This window comes from Lytechinus variegatus, chromosome 1, assembly GCF_018143015.1.
Source record: "Lytechinus variegatus isolate NC3 chromosome 1, Lvar_3.0, whole genome shotgun sequence".
Classification (NCBI taxonomy): domain Eukaryota; kingdom Metazoa; phylum Echinodermata; class Echinoidea; order Temnopleuroida; family Toxopneustidae; genus Lytechinus; species Lytechinus variegatus.
In genome coordinates this window covers 10,553,264-10,573,605 of record NC_054740.1, presented here as the reverse complement: position 1 = coordinate 10,573,605, position 20,342 = coordinate 10,553,264, and the positions used below count along the sequence as shown (strand labels likewise).

General features: G+C 34.5%; 1 protein-coding gene across 1 annotated transcript; it reads left to right on the top strand.

The window, feature by feature from the left end:
• The first annotated feature begins 805 nt into the window (after positions 1 to 805).
• On the top strand, positions 806 to 18,792 carry LOC121427313 (transmembrane protein 144-like). Its single transcript, XM_041623687.1, has 9 exons — positions 806 to 1,131; positions 6,535 to 6,657; positions 7,196 to 7,295; positions 7,834 to 7,914; positions 10,403 to 10,526; positions 13,738 to 13,826; positions 14,830 to 14,927; positions 16,611 to 16,828; positions 17,716 to 18,792. The coding sequence occupies exons 1-9, from the start codon at positions 1,023 to 1,025 to the stop codon at positions 17,851 to 17,853; spliced, it is 1,080 nt and encodes a 359-aa protein (XP_041479621.1). The 5' UTR covers positions 806 to 1,022; the 3' UTR covers positions 17,854 to 18,792.
• Positions 18,793 to 20,342: the final 1,550 nt, after the last annotated feature.

The following is a 20,342-nucleotide window of genomic DNA, read 5'->3' as shown; positions in this document are numbered from 1 at the left end:
GAAGCATATCAAATTTATTTATCATGACATTTTAGCTTTATCATTAAACGACACGTGTGTATATTTTTGGTGGTTGGGGGGGGGGTTGCGTTTGTGTAATTAAGTTGCGAAATATGTTATTCTAATGTCACTTTGCTTTTATTATTCACTCATGTATAAATTTGTTTTTGTTGTTTTTATATTATTGTACGTATGTTCTGCGGACTTGCTGAAAAGCAGCCTGACGGCTGATAGCAGGTTTTTTTTACCGTATGTAAATTAATAAAACAAACAAACAAAAACTAAAAAATTGAAATTTTAAGCAATATTTTAACCAAGAGATGTAATTCACCGAAAAGGCAATGCGAGCGTGAAGCACGAGCGAAAATTTTACTGACATGAAAGATTTTAAAAATAATTTTCCAAGTCTTCCCCTCATCTTATTTTATTCACTCATCTTCCTTCTTATACGTTTCTTCTTTTTATGTCTCCTCTTCCCCCCCCCCTTTTTATGTTCCGCCAATGGGATCGAGGGGGCCGGCCCCTCAACCCTCCTTAATCAGCCAATGCATAAACAAAAAATGCTAAACAAATAAAAGAAGCAATGTATTTAGAAGTAGTGGATGATAGATGCATTCATATTCTATTTCTAAGAAATCCCTAATGAGATCGACAGCTGCCCCCCACCTCCCCCCCCCCCTCCACACACACACACACACCACCCGCCCTCGCACACAGTAAATTCTCAAGAAGGACACCGTATCATTGCACTTAAGAGAAAATAATATGCGCCTAGCTTCATTCTGACCAAATCATGTGACGTGAAATCAGCTGAGTGGCATAGAGATAGTGGCCTGTGGTTGGTGTCGAGTGTCGTGTGTACGTGTGTGGTTCTCTATGTTGCAGTGCAGTCAGAACGCACGCAAAAACTTTCGACCAATGACCAACAAGAAGACAACCAGCCCACACCAGAAGAACTTTCTTTTACGAAAGAGACATTCAGAGTTGTCAAAGACATTGCTCCAGCACAAACTGTGACAACAATGGGAACCGGGATAAGCAGTAATGCCGCGGGATTCATCGGGGCGGCAGTCGCGATTGTCTGCTTTGGAAGCAACTTGGTGCCCGTAAAGCACGTAGAGACTGGAGACGGTAAGTGACCTTTTTTCAGTTTTACATTCACAACGGACTTTGACTTTGGGACCGCAGCCAAACGGGTAGAGGGGGAGGCAACCATATACCGGTAATCTGGGTCAATTCTGAGTTCATTTGAAAGTATGTAATGGAGTATAGGCCTAACTAATTAGACAGCTGAAATCTGTCTGTTTGGTCTTTGGAGGAGTTCTTAAACATTTTCTTGTCTTTTTTATTTCTCCTCTAGCATATTCCTGTGGTACACCATTGAACAGAGACTGAACCATTATTTAAATCAGTCTAGACTAGAGCTTAAGCCAAAGCAATTGTGAAGTTAATTTAAATTAAAGTGATTATCATAAATATGAAGGTATGAAAAACAAATCTGAATTTCCTACTTTCAAATAACCCCTCTGGACGATTCTAACCATATTGCATCAGCATACTTTATTATAATTTATGAATGTCTGAGACTGCATGAAAAACGAATTTAACTGATATATAATATTATATGATGTGGTTGAATTTCTTGTATATAGTGACTTAGTCTTGCAGTACCATAGGCCTACTTTTTTAATCTAATATATCATTGATTCATATAACATTGATGACTTTTGGCAATCCAGAATTAGACCCGGATATCAAATATGGTAGAAAAACGGATATCATGATATTTGTATTGATCCTCATCGTGCAACTGTTAATTAGATAATAGATATGAATAATTTAGTACAAACAATTTGAATACACAATCATAACTGTAAATTATTTGAAGTTATATTAAGAATCAATGAGAGACTAATATAAGAAGTTGCAACTTCATTGAAAATGGGACAAGATTTATGTCAAAATATTGATTTTGTGAGAGATAAAAAAATTATCTTTCTTTGTGTCAAATGGTACCACCAAAAAGAAACATCTAATAAAGAACAAAACTGAACTTGAGCAGCTCATTGAACTCAACGCACACTTATCCAGGCTTACTTGAAACAAACTTTGCCTGCATTGACTCATGTCTACAGCTTACTACACTGTTTTTACTGTTGAAGTCTAAAACTGTTATTGATTTGTTGTACTTTGATTGTTAAGTGTTTTTTTTACACTCTCTGCAGCTCCCCACCTCCCCCAATTTCATTTTTTTCTCTCTGTCTATAGAGTATTTCTTTCCCATGTACTTGATTGTATTTGTATTCCTTGTTATTGAACGCTTTTTATGATAAGTAATTTATTCACCTGCAGTAACTGTTCCAAACTCAAATCTCATCATGAAAATGCATTTTGTGATTCCTGCAATACTATATTATTCCCTTTTAACCATTATGTAAGCAATGAAGAATTTGTTTTCTCAATTTTTACTTTCTTTCATTTAGATAGGTCTATTGATGAGGACAATTTTCATGCCTTGGCTATTAATCCTTTTACTTTCAATGAATCTGAGAATGACTATAATGATATAAGTAGCTTTCAATCTCCATTTAATGTAAACAATGCAAACAATGTTTCCTTTAAATATATATTTTCTGATGAATTCATCCCTAAGTATCAGTCTACTTGTGACAACTTTTCTATATTACATGTTACAGTGTAATTCCAGAAGTCTTGTTCGTAATTTTGACGACTTACAGCTTCTTCTGAAATCTCTAGATTATAAATTTACCGCTGTCGGGATTTCTGAAATATGGTTTCGTGATAATATTTCAATTGATATGTATAATATTGATGGATATTCCCTTGTTCACACTGGTAGAGTTGGTAGAAATGGAGGAGGAGTAGCATTGTATATAAGAGATGGCATTGATTACAACTTGTGCAATATGATATCGTTAAGTAAAGATCACTGTGATACTGTTTTTGTAGAAATTAATCAACCAAAAAAGAAATCTCTTGTAGTTGGTTGCATTTACAGAGTACCCAATACTGATATAACTTTATTCAACGAAACACTTTCAAATATTTTTACTGACATTAACTACTCAAAAAAGGACATTTATCTATTAGGTGATTTCAATATTAACTTAATCAATTATAACGTTGACAACAAGACAAATGAATTCTTAAATACTCTTTTTTTCATGTGGCCTTTTTCCATCTATTAACAAACCTGCACGTGTGACAAGGCACTCTGCTACGTTAATAGATAACATTTTTACTAACTGTATTGATATGAACAATAAGGGTGGTATAATTTATTCTGATCTATCGGATCACTTTCCAATTTTTCATATTACTGACACCAAGTCTATTCCAATTCATTTGCATCATTGTAAGTCACGTATTATAACTGAAGAAAAAATATTGACATTTCAGAGAAAGCTTCTATTAATCGACTGGTCACCAATTTATAATAATTCAGATGTTAATGTCTCATATGACCTTTTTATTCATAAACTCACTTCCCTATACTTTGAATGTGTTCCTTTAACCAAAATCAAAATAAAAAAGTATCATAAACCTTGGATTACTCATGGTATTATGAAATCTATCAAAAGAAAACATAGACTTTATTGTTGCTATAGATATAAAAAAAGAGACTCTCAAAGTCGAAATAAGTAGATTGAGTATAAAAATACATTAACCTGTACTATTCGTCAGTGTAAAAAAATCTTTTATGAAAACCTATTTAGCAAAACAAAAGGCGATATGAAAAAAACCTGGTCTGAAATTAATAATATATTAGGTAAAAAGAAAGACTCACTTCCATCTCATATGTATTTTAACCATGAAAAGATTTTTAGTAAAACATCAATCAGTGAAGCTTTTAACAAGTATTTTGTTAATGTTGGTAAAACCACGCAAGAAAAGATTCCTAATCCCGTCTCTCATTTCACTGACTATTTATCAAACCCTGTACCTTCTTCTTTATTCTTTAATCCCACTTCCAATACTGAAAAAACATCTGCTTCACCAGGTCCTGACTCTATTGCTGGTCGTGTTATAAAGAAGTGTATTCATTCCATTGTAAACCCTCTTTGTTATATCTTAAATGAATCTTTATCACAAGGAATAGTGCCAGATAAGCTTAAGACTGCTTTAGTTGTTCCCATCTTTAAAAGGGGTGATCGACATGACATTGTAAACTACCGTCCAATTGCTTTATTACCATTCTTTTCCAAGTTATTAGAAAAGTTAGTATATACCAGGTTGTACAAATTTCTAACAGTTAATCATGTTTTAATACCACAACAATTTGGATTTAGGAAGAACTTTTCTACTGACCTTGGTGTCCTAAATTTATTTAACAAAATTTCAAAAGAAATAAATGATGGTAATTTTTGCCTTGGTGTCTTATGGATCTGTCTAAGGCTTTTGACACCATTGATCACCACATATTGTTAAAAAAATTAGAATATTATGGAGTTCGAGGAATTCCCCTTCAGTGGTTTCTTAATTATTTATTTAATAGAAACCAACATGTGGTGATTGATGGTGTCAAATCTCAACACAGAGACATATCTTGTGGAATTCCTCAGGGCTCTGTGTTGGGTCCCCTCCTATTTCTTGTTTACATTAATGATATAATCAATAGCTCCCCAATTCTAAACTTTTCATTGTTTGCTGATGACATAACAGTCACATTATCTCATAAAAAAATAAATAATCTTGTCTCATCAGCAAACAATGAATTAAGAAAATTAAATGATTGGTTTATTTGCAACAAACTTTTTCTGAATTTAGACAAAACAAAGTATATCATTTTTCGAACTCGAGGCAGGAGGGACCCTCCTCATTCTCTAAATATTTTTCTTGGTGGACATAATATAAAACAAGTAAAACATTTTCAATTTTTAGGAGTAATTTTAATGAACACCTCTCTTGGAAACCACATCTCAATTCAATCTGTACCAAAGTTCAAGATCTATTGGAGTTATTTCTAACATTGGACATTTTGTTCCCCATTCAATTTTAATTACTCTTTATAACAGTATCATACTTCCTCACTTAAATTACTGTAACATTGTATGGGGTCATACATTCAAAACACACTTAGATAAATTGACAATTTTACAAAAGAAAGCAATAAGACTTATCTCAAATGCTCCTTTTAATAGTCATACAAAGCCTTTGTTTTTACAATCAAATTTATTAACTTTAAAAGATCTGATATCATTAAATTCACTAGTTTTTATGTACAAGCTTAATGCCAGAATCTTACCACCTCTCTTCAGTGACATTTTTGTTTAATTCATTTAAGACTAACTTCCCCAAACTATGGAATGAAATTCCAAATGATATAAAAAATAGTTCTACTTTATCAAGATTTAGATCTTTATGCAGGAAAATGTTATTTTCCGTTTATTGATCGAATGCATATGATCTCACATCTTACATTAGTGCTCCCCCCCCCCCTTTAGCTCATCCTTTTCTTTTTTTCTTTTTTGCTGCAGGAGTGTTTCTTTTAATTTTGATCTGGGATTTTTACTCCTTAATTTTGTCATTTGTAATGTATTAATGTATCGCGTGGTGACCCCTTTCATAAGCATCGCTTCTCCGGGGTCTCCGAACCATCTATCTGTTTGTTTGTTTTTTCTGATACTTTGTTGATACTGTATATTGTACTGTTTTTATTCTTTTGATGGTTGAATAAATAAATGAATTGAATTTAATGGGAAGGTCATTGTTTTTAATTTCAATTTTCAGATGTTAGTAAGTGGCATTATCCTTTTGCTTCTTAAAAAAAAAACTGAGCTAAAATTGGACATCTGTATTATATATATACATGTATAGTGTATAGTCGTAAAATATCAGTTCCAATCCCCCCCCATGAATTTATCTCCCCATTATCAATAAAATTGGCTTTGTTAATTTGATATTTAGCATATTGCGTATTAAATAAATATATGTGTTCTGGTTTTTAATTTGAATAGTAAAGGAGACTGAAAGTGATAAACTGTTTAAAATGAATCTTTAAACTAGACTTATGTTTAAAAAAAATAATATTTAATCACTGAATTGATTAAAGAAACTGATGGGTTCAATTCATCCTTTGGGTTTAGGCACTGATAGGCATTGCAAATTGTTGGCCTGACAGTTTCAGTTGTCATTGCAGGTGTAGTTGACAATGTTTTTATGATAGCTCACAATGATGAACTCCCTCTATACTGCAACTGTAGTGATAGCCAAATCAAGAACTCATAGTGATATTAAGAAATATATTCACCAAAGAGCATATGTTGAACTTTTAAGGTGCCGCCTACCAAATGACTTGTTGAAATCCTTCAAATTGTTTTTACTCACTCATGCAGGAATGGAGTTGTATCAGATTTAAGAGAAGACTCTAACTCATCTTTACAATGATAGGTTATTTGTCTATCATTTTTGTGATAAGTTATGCTAAAGCATTGATAATTCTTGGTTTCATTTTTATATATAAGTAAAATATTAAGAAGATACAAGTATTATTTATTTATCTTCCATTTGCAGGTATGTTCTTTCAGTGGATAATGTGTTCAGGTGTTTGGTTTGTTGGCCTTATGATCAACTTATTCCGCTCTAGTCCAACCTTCTATCCTCTATCTATGCTTGGTGGTTTCCTCTGGGCTTCAGGTACGTATCAACTCAGATGAAAACAATCGCATTCTTAAAGTCAAGTACATGCGGTTGCAACAATCAATATTTGATTTAAAAGGATCAGAATATGATTACACTTAGGATCACCAACACCAAGAAGCACTTGTGGGATAGTGTCTTATCACTTGGAGAAAAAAAAAGACCCAACACCTGGCTGGAATGTCTTTCTTATTTTGTCCCTTTCTTAACAAGTACATTATACTTTTTCTACCCAAATCATATGGCACTTTTTTATATAAAATATACATGTACTTGGGTAGTCATTTATTGGATTATTTTCAAATTCATTTTTAGTTTGATTTCACAATAAGCTATGTTTAACTTATTTTGGTCAAGACTTTCATTGAACAGTTTATAGTACAAGATTTCTTACCTTTCTTTCCTTGTACTCTTTAATTTGTCAGTCTCGTCCACATATTCATATAAAAAAGGATTTAAGCTGGTTGTTATTTGCATTTTGTTCAAATATTTTGTAGTCATAATGTACGCTCGTTTGTTTTAATCTGGATATCAGGAAACATAATGGTGGTGCCGATTTTAAAGACAATCGGACTAGGACCAGGCTTACTGATTTGGGCATCAGCCAATATGATATCTGGATGGGCCAGTGGACAGTAAGTTTATTGTAAATTGATGTTTATGCAGACTTTATCGTTTATATATAAGTTTAATCCTGTAAAAACTTTCTGTGTACTTGAAGCTTTTGTTACGTATTGTCTGCTTTAGACAAGCATATAAAATAGACATGTACATTTTACTGAACTCGGTCTGTAGTTACTAGTTACCCATTTTGTTCCTTACTCGATAGAATTTCACTGAAATCTGATATTTGATCCAGTTTAAGTTCCAAATGTAATCAAAATTGGTAGTGTGTTTTGGAGTTAAGTATTTCAAATTTTTAAAAAAGAAGGGTTTTATGAACACTGCATGTAGATCACTCAAGAAAGTGAATAATTGAATTTGATTTGTTGCTTGCAATATGTATCTTTCAAATGTGCTTTATTGTTTTTTTTAAATGAGTTCTGTCATCAAAAGATTATTATGTCTTCAGGAGAAATCTGCTGGTTTGATTACAAGAATAATACATATATCATTGACAATGATGCATTTTATTTAAGATCTATCTCCTCTTCACTCTATATTTTCACCTAGATTTGGATGGTTCGGTTTGAATAAAGATGTGTTAACACGACCAACTCTGAATTATATTGGATTTGCTTTGGCTTTAATGAGGTAAATAAAATAGATTTTGATCTTTGATCTTGCAAAAATCCTTCCTTATTTTATATTATAGACCATATTCTTTGATATGTAGAAGGTATGAACATCCTTAATGCATATTTGATAAGCTTTAACTTTCAGTCATTGGTTCTGTCTACATTATGTCTCCCTCCCTCGGTCTTTCTGTCCCCTTCTTACTCTTTTCTCTTAATTCCCTTCACCCTCAATTAGCTTTTCATTCATTATAAAAACAAGGCAAAAGCAATTTTGTGTCTCGCCCACTTATGAAAATAACCAGAAATATCGTGATTTGCGAGGGCACGCAAGAGAATTATATCGAAACTTCATTGTGAAATGACTGGGATGGAATAACACTTGTCATAAGAGCCTTGCACGTAAACTTGAGTGTTGACCTGAAAATGACCTTTGACCTTACCATGTGACCTCCGACTGCAGCATAACATGCAGGTCGCCAAAGTACATCTACCATCCAAGCTTTGTTGAAAAATAACTTACGGTTGCGGAGTTAGGTGTCATACTGTACTGTAAGAGAGTCTTGCATGTAAACTTTAACATTGACCTGAAATTATGAAAATGACCTTTGACCTAACCATGTGACCTCCGACTGCAGTGCAACATGCAGGTCCCCCAAGTCCATCTACCACCCAAGTTTGGTTGAAAAGCGACTTACGGTTGCAGAGTTAGGTGTCATAAGAGAGTCTTACATGTAAACTTTAACGTTGACCTGAAAATTACCTTTGACCTTACCATGTGAACTCAGACTGCAGCATAACATGCAGATCCCCCAAGCCCATGTACCATCCAAGTTTGGTTGAAAAGCGACTAACGATTGTGGAGTTCGGTGTCACAAGAAAGTCTTGCATGTAAACTTGAACATTGACCTGAAAATGACCTTTGACCTTAGCATGTGACCTCAGACTGTAGTATAACATGCAGGTCCTCCAAGTCCATCTGCCATCCAAGTTTGGTTGAAAAGCGACTCACGGTTGTGGAGTTATGTGTCATTACAAGTTTGTGACGGATGGACGACATTTGGATCCCTAAGTCTCGCCTTCACCTCTGGTGGGCGAGACAAAAATTTAAAAAATGCAGTATTTAGACATGGGTATATTACACCATTTTATCCTGATTTACCAGTCAAAATTATTTTTTGGATTGCAGTGCATTTATTGTTTGATGAGATTTATTTCTACATTCAATAATATACAAATAGCGAATAGGCATGAGTACGATGGTGCGAGATTTCGCATGAGGTGGAAGATAGATGCTCTATTCAACGAGGCGTTTCTTTCTTTCACCCAATGCGAAATCTCGCACCATTGCACGAATAAGAATATCGCTATTTGTGGTGTACAACGCCTCGGAATCTAGCGAAAATATCCCACCAGTCATCTGTGAAAAAGGAGCAAAAATATTGAAAGCGAAAAGCAAAATCCCACAAGCAGGGCCCACAGGCGCACATGATCTTGGACAGCATTGCGCATTTAGCCAGCGGGCTGTACGCTCATTGTCACCTTATTCAATGAAATCGCATTGTGACGTCACCTCCTAAAGCCATGCAATAGTACATTTTGGATGGTACGTCTTGTGTGCAACGGTACAAATGTGTGACATTCAGCCTCCCATTTGATCGCGTACAACAAGCTAAGTAGGCGTTGTACAATATATCAAATATTTTATTGTATCATTATCATATATATTTTTTTTAAATACTTGAAATTTTTTGAGTAAAATAACTTTAAAAAACCTATTATTTGTGAGAGGCAGAAAGCATCAGAGTGAGTTGTTTGATCTCGATGGAGACTTCAGCTTGTTTTGTTTTGTTTTTTGTGAGAGATCCAAAATAAGGGAAAAATTAGGAAAAAAACACATTTGAAATATCCAGGGGGGCCACTTACATTGACGAGTGGATACCATGCGCGACCAAAAAACACGTAAAAAAGGATGTCTTTTTCACGATAGGGCACGTTACGTAAGTTACATGAAAAAGGGTGTCAAAAACACAAAAATAATGAAAAAAGAATATCTATTTCGCTAGGAAAATTTCGTGTTTAGGGTCGAATTTGCGGGGATGATAAAACAAAATTAAAATGTTTTATAAAGGATGTCCTTTTTGCTCCAACACTTTGTGTTTAGAGTCCGATTTGTGCGAGGTGTAGAAGGTGGGGTCGTACTAAACCAAATAAGGTAAAGCCGACGATCAAAAGACCCGTAACAATAAAACATTCCTGTACTTGTTTAGGGGTTCATTTCAGGGAATATTTGCCAAGAGTATCGCTTTGTTTCCAATACTTGTTAAGGGTAGGGTTTCACACGCCCATACTTGTTAAGGGGTGCATTTTCAGAAATATGGAAATTACGTGTTTAGGGTGCTTTTTGAGACCCCATGGTCGCCCATTGTATCCACTCGTGAATGGAAGTGGGCCCCTCTGGGAAAATATCTTAATAGCTGATTGCTTACATTTCTTGTTCATTTCAGATTGGTGATATTTGTGGGAGTCAAACCAGATCCTGTTGGTCTAAAACAAAAAACAATGGGTTCATCGACCCCTGCCGATCCATCTTGTGATAGCAATCCTTTAATTAATACGGATCAGCATGCAGTAAGTATCTACCTCTCTATTTATCTATCTATCTGTCTATCTTTCTATCTATCTACATATCTATCTATCTATCTATCTATCTATCTATCTGTCTGTCTGTCTGTCTGTCTGTCTGTCTGTCTGTCTGTCTGTCTGTCTGTCTGTCTGTCTGTCTATCTATCTATCTACATCTACCTATCTATCTACCTCTCTATTTATCTATCTATCTGTCTATATATCTTTCTATCTTTCTATCTATCTATCTACCTACATCTACCTATCTACCTATCTATCTATCTATCTATCTATCTATCTATCTATCTATCTATTTTTGTCTGTCTGTCTGCCTGCCTGCCTGTCTATCTATCTCTCAGTCTGTCCGTCCGTCTGTCCATCTATCCATCTATATAGAAATAGTCTGCTTCAGCATATAAGGAATACATAATCACAATCTATCTATCTATCTATCTATCTACCTACCTACCTACCTATCTATCTATCTACATCTATCTATCTATCTACCTACCTACCTACCTACCTATCTATCTATATATCTATCTATCTATTTTTGTCTGTCTGTCTGTCTGCATGCCTGCCTGCCTGTCTATCTATCTCTCAGTCTGTCCGTCCGTCTGTCCATCTATCCATCTATATAGAAATAGTCTGCTTCAGCATATAAGGAATACATAATCACAATTCATTTAGTGAAATGCTGTAGAAATAAAATTGTAGATTTAAAATTAGCGTAGCTCTCAAAAATGACAGGTAAATTCACAAATTCTCTTTGTCAGTGCCCATGATGTGACAACCTCCCCCCTGAGAATTCAAAATCCATTTCTTCAACAGCCATGAAAAACATCTATCCATCTATCTTTTTATCTATCTATCTATCTATCTACATCTACCTATCTATCTACCTCTCTATCTATCTATCTATCTGTTTATCTATCTATCTATTTTTGTCTGTCTGTCTGTCTGTCTGCCTGCCTGTCTGCCTGTCTATCTATCTCTCAGTCTGTCCGTCCGTCTGACCATCTATCCATCTATATAGAAATAGTCTGCTTCAGCATATAAGGAATACATAATCACAATCTATCTATCTATTTATCTATCTACATCTATCTATCTATCTACCTACCTACCTACGTACCTACCTACCTATCTATCTATCTATCTGTCTATCTATCTATCTATCTATCTACCTACCTACCTACCTATCTATATATCTATCTATCCATTTTTGTCTGTCTGTCTGTCTGCCTGCCTGCCTGCCTGTCTATCTATCTCTCAGTCTGTCCGTCCGTCTGTCCATCTATCCATCTATATAGAAATAGTCTGCTTCAGCATATAAGGAATACATAATCACAATTCATTTAGTGAAATGCTGTAGAAATAAAATTGTAGATTTAAAATTAGCGTAGCTATCAAAAATGACAGGTAAATTCACATATTCTCTTTGTCAGTGCCCATGATGTGACAACCTCCCCCCTGAGAATTCAAAATCCATTTCTTAAACAGCCATGAAAGACATCTATCCATCTATCTTTTTATCTATCTATCTATCTATCTATCTATCTATCTATTTTTGTCATGCATTAATGCAAAAAAAGGATATAACTTCTGAAGGTTTCCATGGCGAAGAAGAATAGTATAGTAGGTTTCATGGTACACCATGTATCTTTCTTGGGCAAATGATGGTCCTGAAAAGGACCACCCAATCTCGACGTTTCGACAAGTGTGTACTTGTCGTCCTCAGGAGAATGCTGACTTTTTTACTTTCTGACTTTTTATTTTCATTCTCCTGAGGACGACAAGAACACACTTGTCGAATTGTCGAGATTGGGTGGTCCTTTTCAGGACCAACATTTGCCCAAGAAAGATACATGGTGTACCATGAAACCTACTACACTGAGAACAAGGATGTTACATTTTAACCCTAAAAAGACTGAATCAGCCCCCCCCCCTCGACATTTTTCGCGATAGATCCGCCGCGCATTTTGTAAGTGCATGCAGACCCAAAATTACTCAAAAACGTGAATTTGTTTACAAATCCAATGCAAATAGTGTTTTAAGCCAAAATTCATAAATGTATCATTTTTCCTTTTACATCTTAAAATAAATTAATTCTATCTTTTTTATGGTCAAAATAAAGTCCCTGACAATTTTCATTGAAAAAACAATAAAAAACAAAAAGTCAAAAAACACAGAATTACATAAAAAATTTAGAAAACAATAGAATACATAAGAAAATAAATGTGATGTTGAAATTTTTTAAAATAAATTTGATCAGATGCCTATCTAGAGTATGTGAAACAAAAATTAGCATTTCAGGGGCATTATTTTATTAATTAGAGCAAACTTATGATTTTACGCATAAATTAGCATAATTAATGAGACATGAGATTTTTTGCAGAATTTGTGTTACGGTGTTGTAGATAATGCCATGGGTAACGCGTGTGCAAATTTTCGTCGCGATCGCATGATCGACGGCCGAGATCATAAGAGGGGGCTGAATCAGCCCCCCGTCTTCTTAGGCGTCGAAATAGCCCAGTCTATTTAGGGTTAAAGGGGAAGTTCACCCTGAAAAAAACTTTGTTGTAAAAATAACAGAACAAAAAGTGAAAAATATTGGTGAAGGTTTAAGGAAAATCCGTTAAAGAGTAAGAAAGTTATTAGAGTTCAAAGTTTTGGATTTGTGACGTCATAAACGAGCAGCTGCCCCATGTGTTATGTAATATAAAATGCATGAATTTCAAATTATGTATTGTTCCTGATGACTTAATTGTGTTTTCTATTCATGATCGGGTGTGAAATGATTTGTCTATTGATATACAAAAGGTACAGTGAAAACCATTTTCAATTTTCTGAGAAACTGACATTTCATTGATTTTCTACCATTCGCTATGTAGGAATGCTGCTCGCATATGACGTCACAAATAAAATAATTGAAATTCTAATAACTTTTTAATTACTTGATGAATTTTTCTCAAACCTTCGGCAATATTTTTTATTATTTTTTCTGCTATTTTTACAATAAACTTTTTTATCAGGGTGAACTTCCCCTTTAAGACCTAACATTGTAGACACAAATGTATTTGTTGTTATACATTCACATTTACATGTACACTTGCAAATTATGGGAAAGTACATGTAGGTTATCCATTTATCTTTGCCTGTTGTTGAATATCCTTCTTGTAATTCTTTTTAAAATTGTATTATTTGTTGATTTCAGGTCAATACCTCCCATAAAGTGGAAAACCAGACAATATCTACTGATGCATCATGGGTAGATAACCTGACTACCATGCAGAAAAGGGTAGTGTATGTATACATCTTAGTATTTATAAGGAAAGAGGTTTCATGACAGAATTCATTACCTCACTCAAAGGAGCTATTTTGATAAGAGCATGTATACAAAGCCTGAATCTCATCTTGTGGGAAATATGCAGAATATTCCATCAGAATGTAAAAAAAAAAAAAAATCTCTGTTAATGGGACAATTTGATACCGCCCTCCGGATTTACTGTATCTACCAGTGAGGTGTCAGGGTACTTCGGCAAGTAAAGACAAGACAACTTAAATGGCCCAAATTCACAAAGATGGTTTTGAAAACCCTCGGTTGAACTTATGGCTTATGCAGATTTCCTATATAACTTACGTTCATTTACCATGTATATTAAAAAAACGCCCAATGCTGATGCATGCTTTTGTCATAGTTCGCCAAATTGTCTCCAGTTGTCATGGTTTAGTACGCTATTTTATTCATGAATCCACTGTTTTAAATAAGCGAGTTCACTCTTCAAAACAGTGGACTCATGAATAAGATAATGTACTAAACCATTGCAACAGGCGTCAATTTGGTGAACAGTGACATATCAAGCGCATATCAGTAATGGACATTTTTTAGATAAGCATAATTTATACAGGGAATTTGCAAAAACCATACAAGTTCAACCCAGGGTTTTTTAAACCAACTTTGTGAATTTGGGACAATGCGACTTTTTTTTTCTCAACTGACTTACAGGGGTAGAGATGTACATCACCCGGGCCTCTCTTTTGATATTTCTCTTCTTTTCTTTGCCTTTCCTTGTTTTTACTATTTAAAAATCATGGGGTGGGGGGGGGGGGGGTTGCCCCTCTGCCCCTATCTACATCTTGCATAAATTACTGAACATAATAATACTCATGTATTATTATATCTTTCAGAGGCTGTGTTCTGTTTGATTACATATCTGGTTGTCTTTTTCTTCTTTTTATTTAATAGGCAATTTCTATCCTGCATTGATTAATAATATTTATTCATGTGTTCTTTTATATCTTCTAGAGGATGTTCGCTATCTCTAATATCTGGCATTCTTTATGGCTTCAACTTTATTCCTTGTTTATGGATCCAGGATAATGTTAAAGGGGCGAGTCAAGATGGTAAAACACTGGTGTTACGTGTTTTCCTGGAGGCTTTAAAGGGAAGTTCACCTTGAAGATCAGTTGGTTTTGAAAAAGAAAAAATTAGAGCAAGATTTTTTTGAAGATTTGATGAAAATCTGTTTTGTGCCATCACAGACAAGCAGCTTCTCCATAATTGTATGATATAAAGTCACAAAAATGCAATTTTTCTCCAAAAATTTAAAATAATTTTATTTGTGTGGCAGATATATCTTCAGACACATCATTTTCTATCCCCTTCTATAAGTAAAATATTATACTCATTATGTTCTATTAACAAATTAAATAACTCTTATATACTTGGATGGATCTTCATCAAAACTTGAACAATATTTTACTCTCTTTAACCTATTTTTATTAAAACAACTTATTTGCAGGGTGAACTTTCCTTAATATATTTTGCAAAGCTCATTGTTCATGACATTTTTGATATATTGATAAGATTTCCAAGCATTTATTTTATGGGAGGTATCATGAAGTTATAGTGACAGTAACACTCAGCGTATTCAGGGAAGAGATTATGAAAACAATGAATATTAGCTATAATTCTTTTGATTTGTACATTTTCTTGAATTTACTATATTATTGCAACCGTACAAATATCTTTCTTTCATCTCTATGTTCTTCTTCAAATGGCACTCGTCCAGGATCCAGATAGATCAAATATCTTTAAACTTGATAATTTTTGTTATTTACATGACCGTATTTAGCCATTCTATAGAAAATTAATATTTTTGTTTATATGACACCTAGATAGATCCTTGTCATTTGATTGGTTGTTTGATATCGATCATTCAGCCCATTTACAATGTTGTCAACAACAATGCAGTTTGGATCCATTCATCGCGCAATTTTGAATCCATATGATTTTGTCCATTGCACACACGCACAGAGACTGCAGGCATAAGTTGAACCATTCATGTTGTGTGTACGTGACAATCAAAAGACAGAGCTTGCACTGTATGAGCATAATTTGGATTAGAATTCATAGATTTCATATGGAAAAAAATCTGATTAGGTGTCATATAAACCAAATAATGAATGTTCTTTTCATTTGTGCAATGGACAGAATAATTCATTCGGTGAAAGATGAAATGAATGATCCATTCAATTCGGCTACGCCTCTTTGAATGGATCATTTCATCTTTCACCTCATAAAGTACAGTGTAATCTGTCCATTGAACTCATAAACATTAATATTCGATGAGATGAGCACCAACTTTAATGTCTTGATTATTCATATATTCTTTTGAAATGTGTTTTTCACTAGATCCACAAAAACAGCAATGCGTCCACTAGCTACTGATTTTTAACAGTAACTTGGCTAAGTACATGTACATTGCTATAACAACATTCTAATGCATTCAAAGTAGAAATGCAACAATGACATGTACCTTCATAGGGTGTTCATTGGTGTGCTGTTCTAGTCACCTGTTCTATTCCATTCCTGCTATATAAGACATGTTTAATATTGTTATTATTATTATTATCATCATTAATAGTATATTATTAAGTCTTGTTATCTTGCTTTGCAATTTGCCTGTCCTAATGAAAGAAAGGAAATGTCATTTGAACAAACTTGCCCATGAGGTAACTCCGAACTGGCTTATTAATTCATGGTTACGTCAGCAAACTGTTTTCCTGTATTTTTGTTCCTTCCAGGTTTAGACTATGTGTTTGCACATTATTGTGGCATCTATGCAACCAGTACAGCCTACTTCCTTATCTATTCTGCCTACATGCAGAATAAACCCCAGTACTCAGAGAGGCTTGTCTTGCCCAGTATGGTCTGCGGTATGATGTGGGCGGTTGCCCAAGCAGGGTGGTTCGTAGCCAACACAAACCTGACCGAATCCGTGGCCTTTCCCATTGTCACAACGGTAAGGGAATCAAAACTAGTTTTATAATGATATCAGTAGTAGTAGTTTGGAGGGTGAAGGATTGGGGCTGGCAACTCGCTTTTTTATAGTGTTTGATATACCATGACCGGCAAAATAGATTTCAAAATACCCTGAACAAGCATTGTGCCTTTTGCACCCTGAAAAATGCCTCAACTATTCCATTTTCATGATTGTGAAATGCAATCATACCCCTGAGACGTATCAAGGCAGTTGAAAAGTATAGATGTTTGCTATGTACATGTACATAATATATACAACACATAAATTCTGTTGTTAGGTCACTTAGGTGGATCCTTAGTGGCTGCTATGCAGATGGCCACCAAGATGGGTTTGACTTTGATACCGTTTTTCAATAATTGGCAATTTTGACAGTTTTCACCTGAACATGTACACTTACACCTGTCCATGGGGGAAAAAAAGGCAATTTACATGTTTTTGTGTATGAGCATGTGTGGTGCCCACCTTGTATTTGGCAGTGAATTCTCTTCCCTATACTATGTTATGTCATGTGGAGTGTTTGGCCTAGTGGGTAAAGTCTCCAGGCTTTAAAACAGAGGCTCGTGGGTTCAAATCCCAGCCATGGCATACATTTAGTTTCCTTCAGCAAGTAACTCATCCACACTTTGCTGCACTCAACCCAGGTGAGGTGAGTGGGTACCTGGCAGGAATTTATTCCTTGAAATTCATGTGTGCTGTAATATGAGTAATTACAGCTGCCAAGCTACAGCTGGGATAATCATGTCCAAGTCCTTTGGAAGTGCATAGAGACATTATTCATAATGTGATATGCGCTATACAAGAACTGTATATTATTATTATGACATGTGCTAATTTTTTATTCTAATTATTTTTCATTCCTATTCCAGGGTCCTTCTATTCTTGCTGCCCTGTGGAGTGTGTTCTACTTCCGAGAGATACGTGGACTGAGGAACTACATCCTTCTTATTATTGCCTTTCTTGTAGCTACAGCTGGTGTTGTGTGCACTGCCCTGTCTAAAGTATGAATGGTGCCAGCATGGCTCCCTGGGGTACTCCCAGACCTTAAGGAAGTAAATTAGAATTTGCTGTAACTTTTGAAAAGGATCAATTAACTCCGCCATTGACTTGCTTTGTTTGAAATATCATTTAATTATGAATGGAAAAAGTGAATAAATTTACTGCCATATTTACCTCATTTTCAGTTAACAAGTACATGTGCTTGTAATGAGAAATGATAGACAAATTAAGTTTTTTAATTACTGCTATTGATGTGAAATTATGCTCTGAGTCATTTTTGCTTTTTGTAACAGGTACAGTTACATACTGTATACTGCCATGAATTCATTTCAGAATTAGGATTTGTGTGGGAAACTTGTGTCACAATATTTTTTGTGTTAAAATCTGAAATATCAAATTAAGTTGCTGCTGGATTTTTCTATTTTGTGATCTTTGTTTTGATATATTTTTTCTATTTATGTATTAAAATAAAACTATATATTGATTATTTGCATCGTTTTCCTTGTGGTATGATACATATTTAAAATTCTCAGGGTGGATGAATATATTGACCATTATAAATTTTTTGTAGTTTTTGTATCATGTACTGAGATTGCATTTGTGTTGAATTTCAGATATGACATGTTCAAGTATATCACACTCATCTGGTAAAATGATTAGACAATGTATATGTAACTACATGCTATTGAGGAAAACTTAGTGAGTTTGCTACTATTTATACATATAGGAACGTTATGTCTTTGATTTGCTCTTGTAAGTGCAATGATTTTAAGATTCATCGAACTTGCTGTTTGGTAACCTTTTTGAACACGGGAGGGCTGATTCACAGCCCCCTCTACATTTTTGTGATAAATCTGCTGCGCAAAATTTTCTGACCGCATCACTAATTCACTTTTTACTTTCAAGTCTCACACAACTTTTGAGACCAAAACTGTGAAAAATCCTTAGGCCGTGCCGAGAAACGAATTGAAAGAACCGACACAACCGACTCAGCCGCACAACCCATTCCGACTGAAATCTGACTACCCCCCCCCCCCGTTACAACTATCAGAATAGATTACTAGCTTAATCTTTATTGTGCCATGTGGTGCTATTTAGTTAGCATACATCAGGAATTCTTAAGACACTACCTTATTCATTTTTTTAAGATCAAATGTAAATGTGATGTACATACATATGTACATGTATATGAATTGGAATAGAAAAATATATGTATTACTGCACAAAATGAAAATATGTATTCAAATTGTTCTCTTTCATCGAGTTCAATATTGTTGGTCATCGTTATGGATATGTAATAATATCCAAAGTCCCTTTGGACGTGTAAGAGATATATAATGATGTTATTGCACTGTATACAAAAACAGAAGATATAACTTATGTTATTGTTATTACTATATGGATATAGCCTTACAACCTCTAGTCATGGAAAATCCTTGAAAATTTTGTGGTCATGGCAAGTCAGGGAATTTGGAAAATTTGTGAAAAGCCATGGAATTGCATTAACCTCTCAGCTATGGCAGTTTTCCAGTGTGTCGTGTCTCACAACTCTCATTTCTCTGTCATCACACTCTGCTATTATAATTGGTGTTCATGATTTCCATTTTTCCCAGTTTTGTAACATCCAAAATTTCCAGGTACATCAATGGGAAGTCATGGAATTCTGTTTTCTAATTTCTGTGGGAACCCTGTTATACAGTGCGTCCCAGAAAAAACGAAACCGAGATTTAGCGATCATTTATTATTACTTAATCATAAATAAAATAGACAAATGACCTACCAATTTAAAGCTTAGAATCTCCTCTTTCATCTGATATTACTTAGATCATTTTTCATTCACGCATGAGTGAGCAAATACAATTTGAAGGAAGGATATCAAAAACTCATTTGGCGGGGGGTATCTGGGTTTCAAAAAGAAAACCACATTTTTGAAAAGTTCAATATCTCTTCTTTAATTTGATACCTAAATTACAGAAAATGGTCAATAAATAACAAAGTTCTGGTCATTTGAAATAAGGCTTGAATTTCAATAATTTCATAAAATGAAGAGGTTCTCCAGGCTGGCTTTCAAACTCACTCGACACTCCGTTTTGTTGACGATCAGCCATGCATTAAATCTTTTGTTCACCATGCGAAAGCTTCTGTAGGAAACCGGAGATCTCATGAAATTATGGAAATACAAGCCTTATTTCAAATGACCAGAACTTTTTTATTTCTTGACAATTTTCTGTAATTGAGGTACCAAATTAAAGAGCAGATATTGAACTTGTCAGAAATGTGGTTTTCTCTTTAAACCCCGATAACCCCCGCCAAATGAGTTTTTGGTATCCTTTCTTCAAATTGTTTTTGCGCACTCATGCGTGAATAAGAAATAACCTAAGTAATATCAGATGAAAGAGGAGATTCTAAGCTTTAAGTTGGTAGGTCATTTGTCTATTCTATTTATGATTAAGTTATGATAAATGATCGCTAAATCTCGGTTTCGTTTATTCTGGGA

Coding starts and splice junctions, on each gene's coding strand:
- LOC121427313 (XM_041623687.1), top strand. CDS start 1,023: ATGGGAACCGGGATAAGCAGTAATGCCGCGGGATTCATCGGGGCGGCA. Junction 1,132..6,534: donor GCACGTAGAGACTGGAGACG/GTAAGTGACCTT, acceptor TTCCATTTGCAG/GTATGTTCTTTCAGTGGATA. Junction 16,829..17,715: donor CCTTTCCCATTGTCACAACG/GTAAGGGAATCA, acceptor TTCCTATTCCAG/GGTCCTTCTATTCTTGCTGC.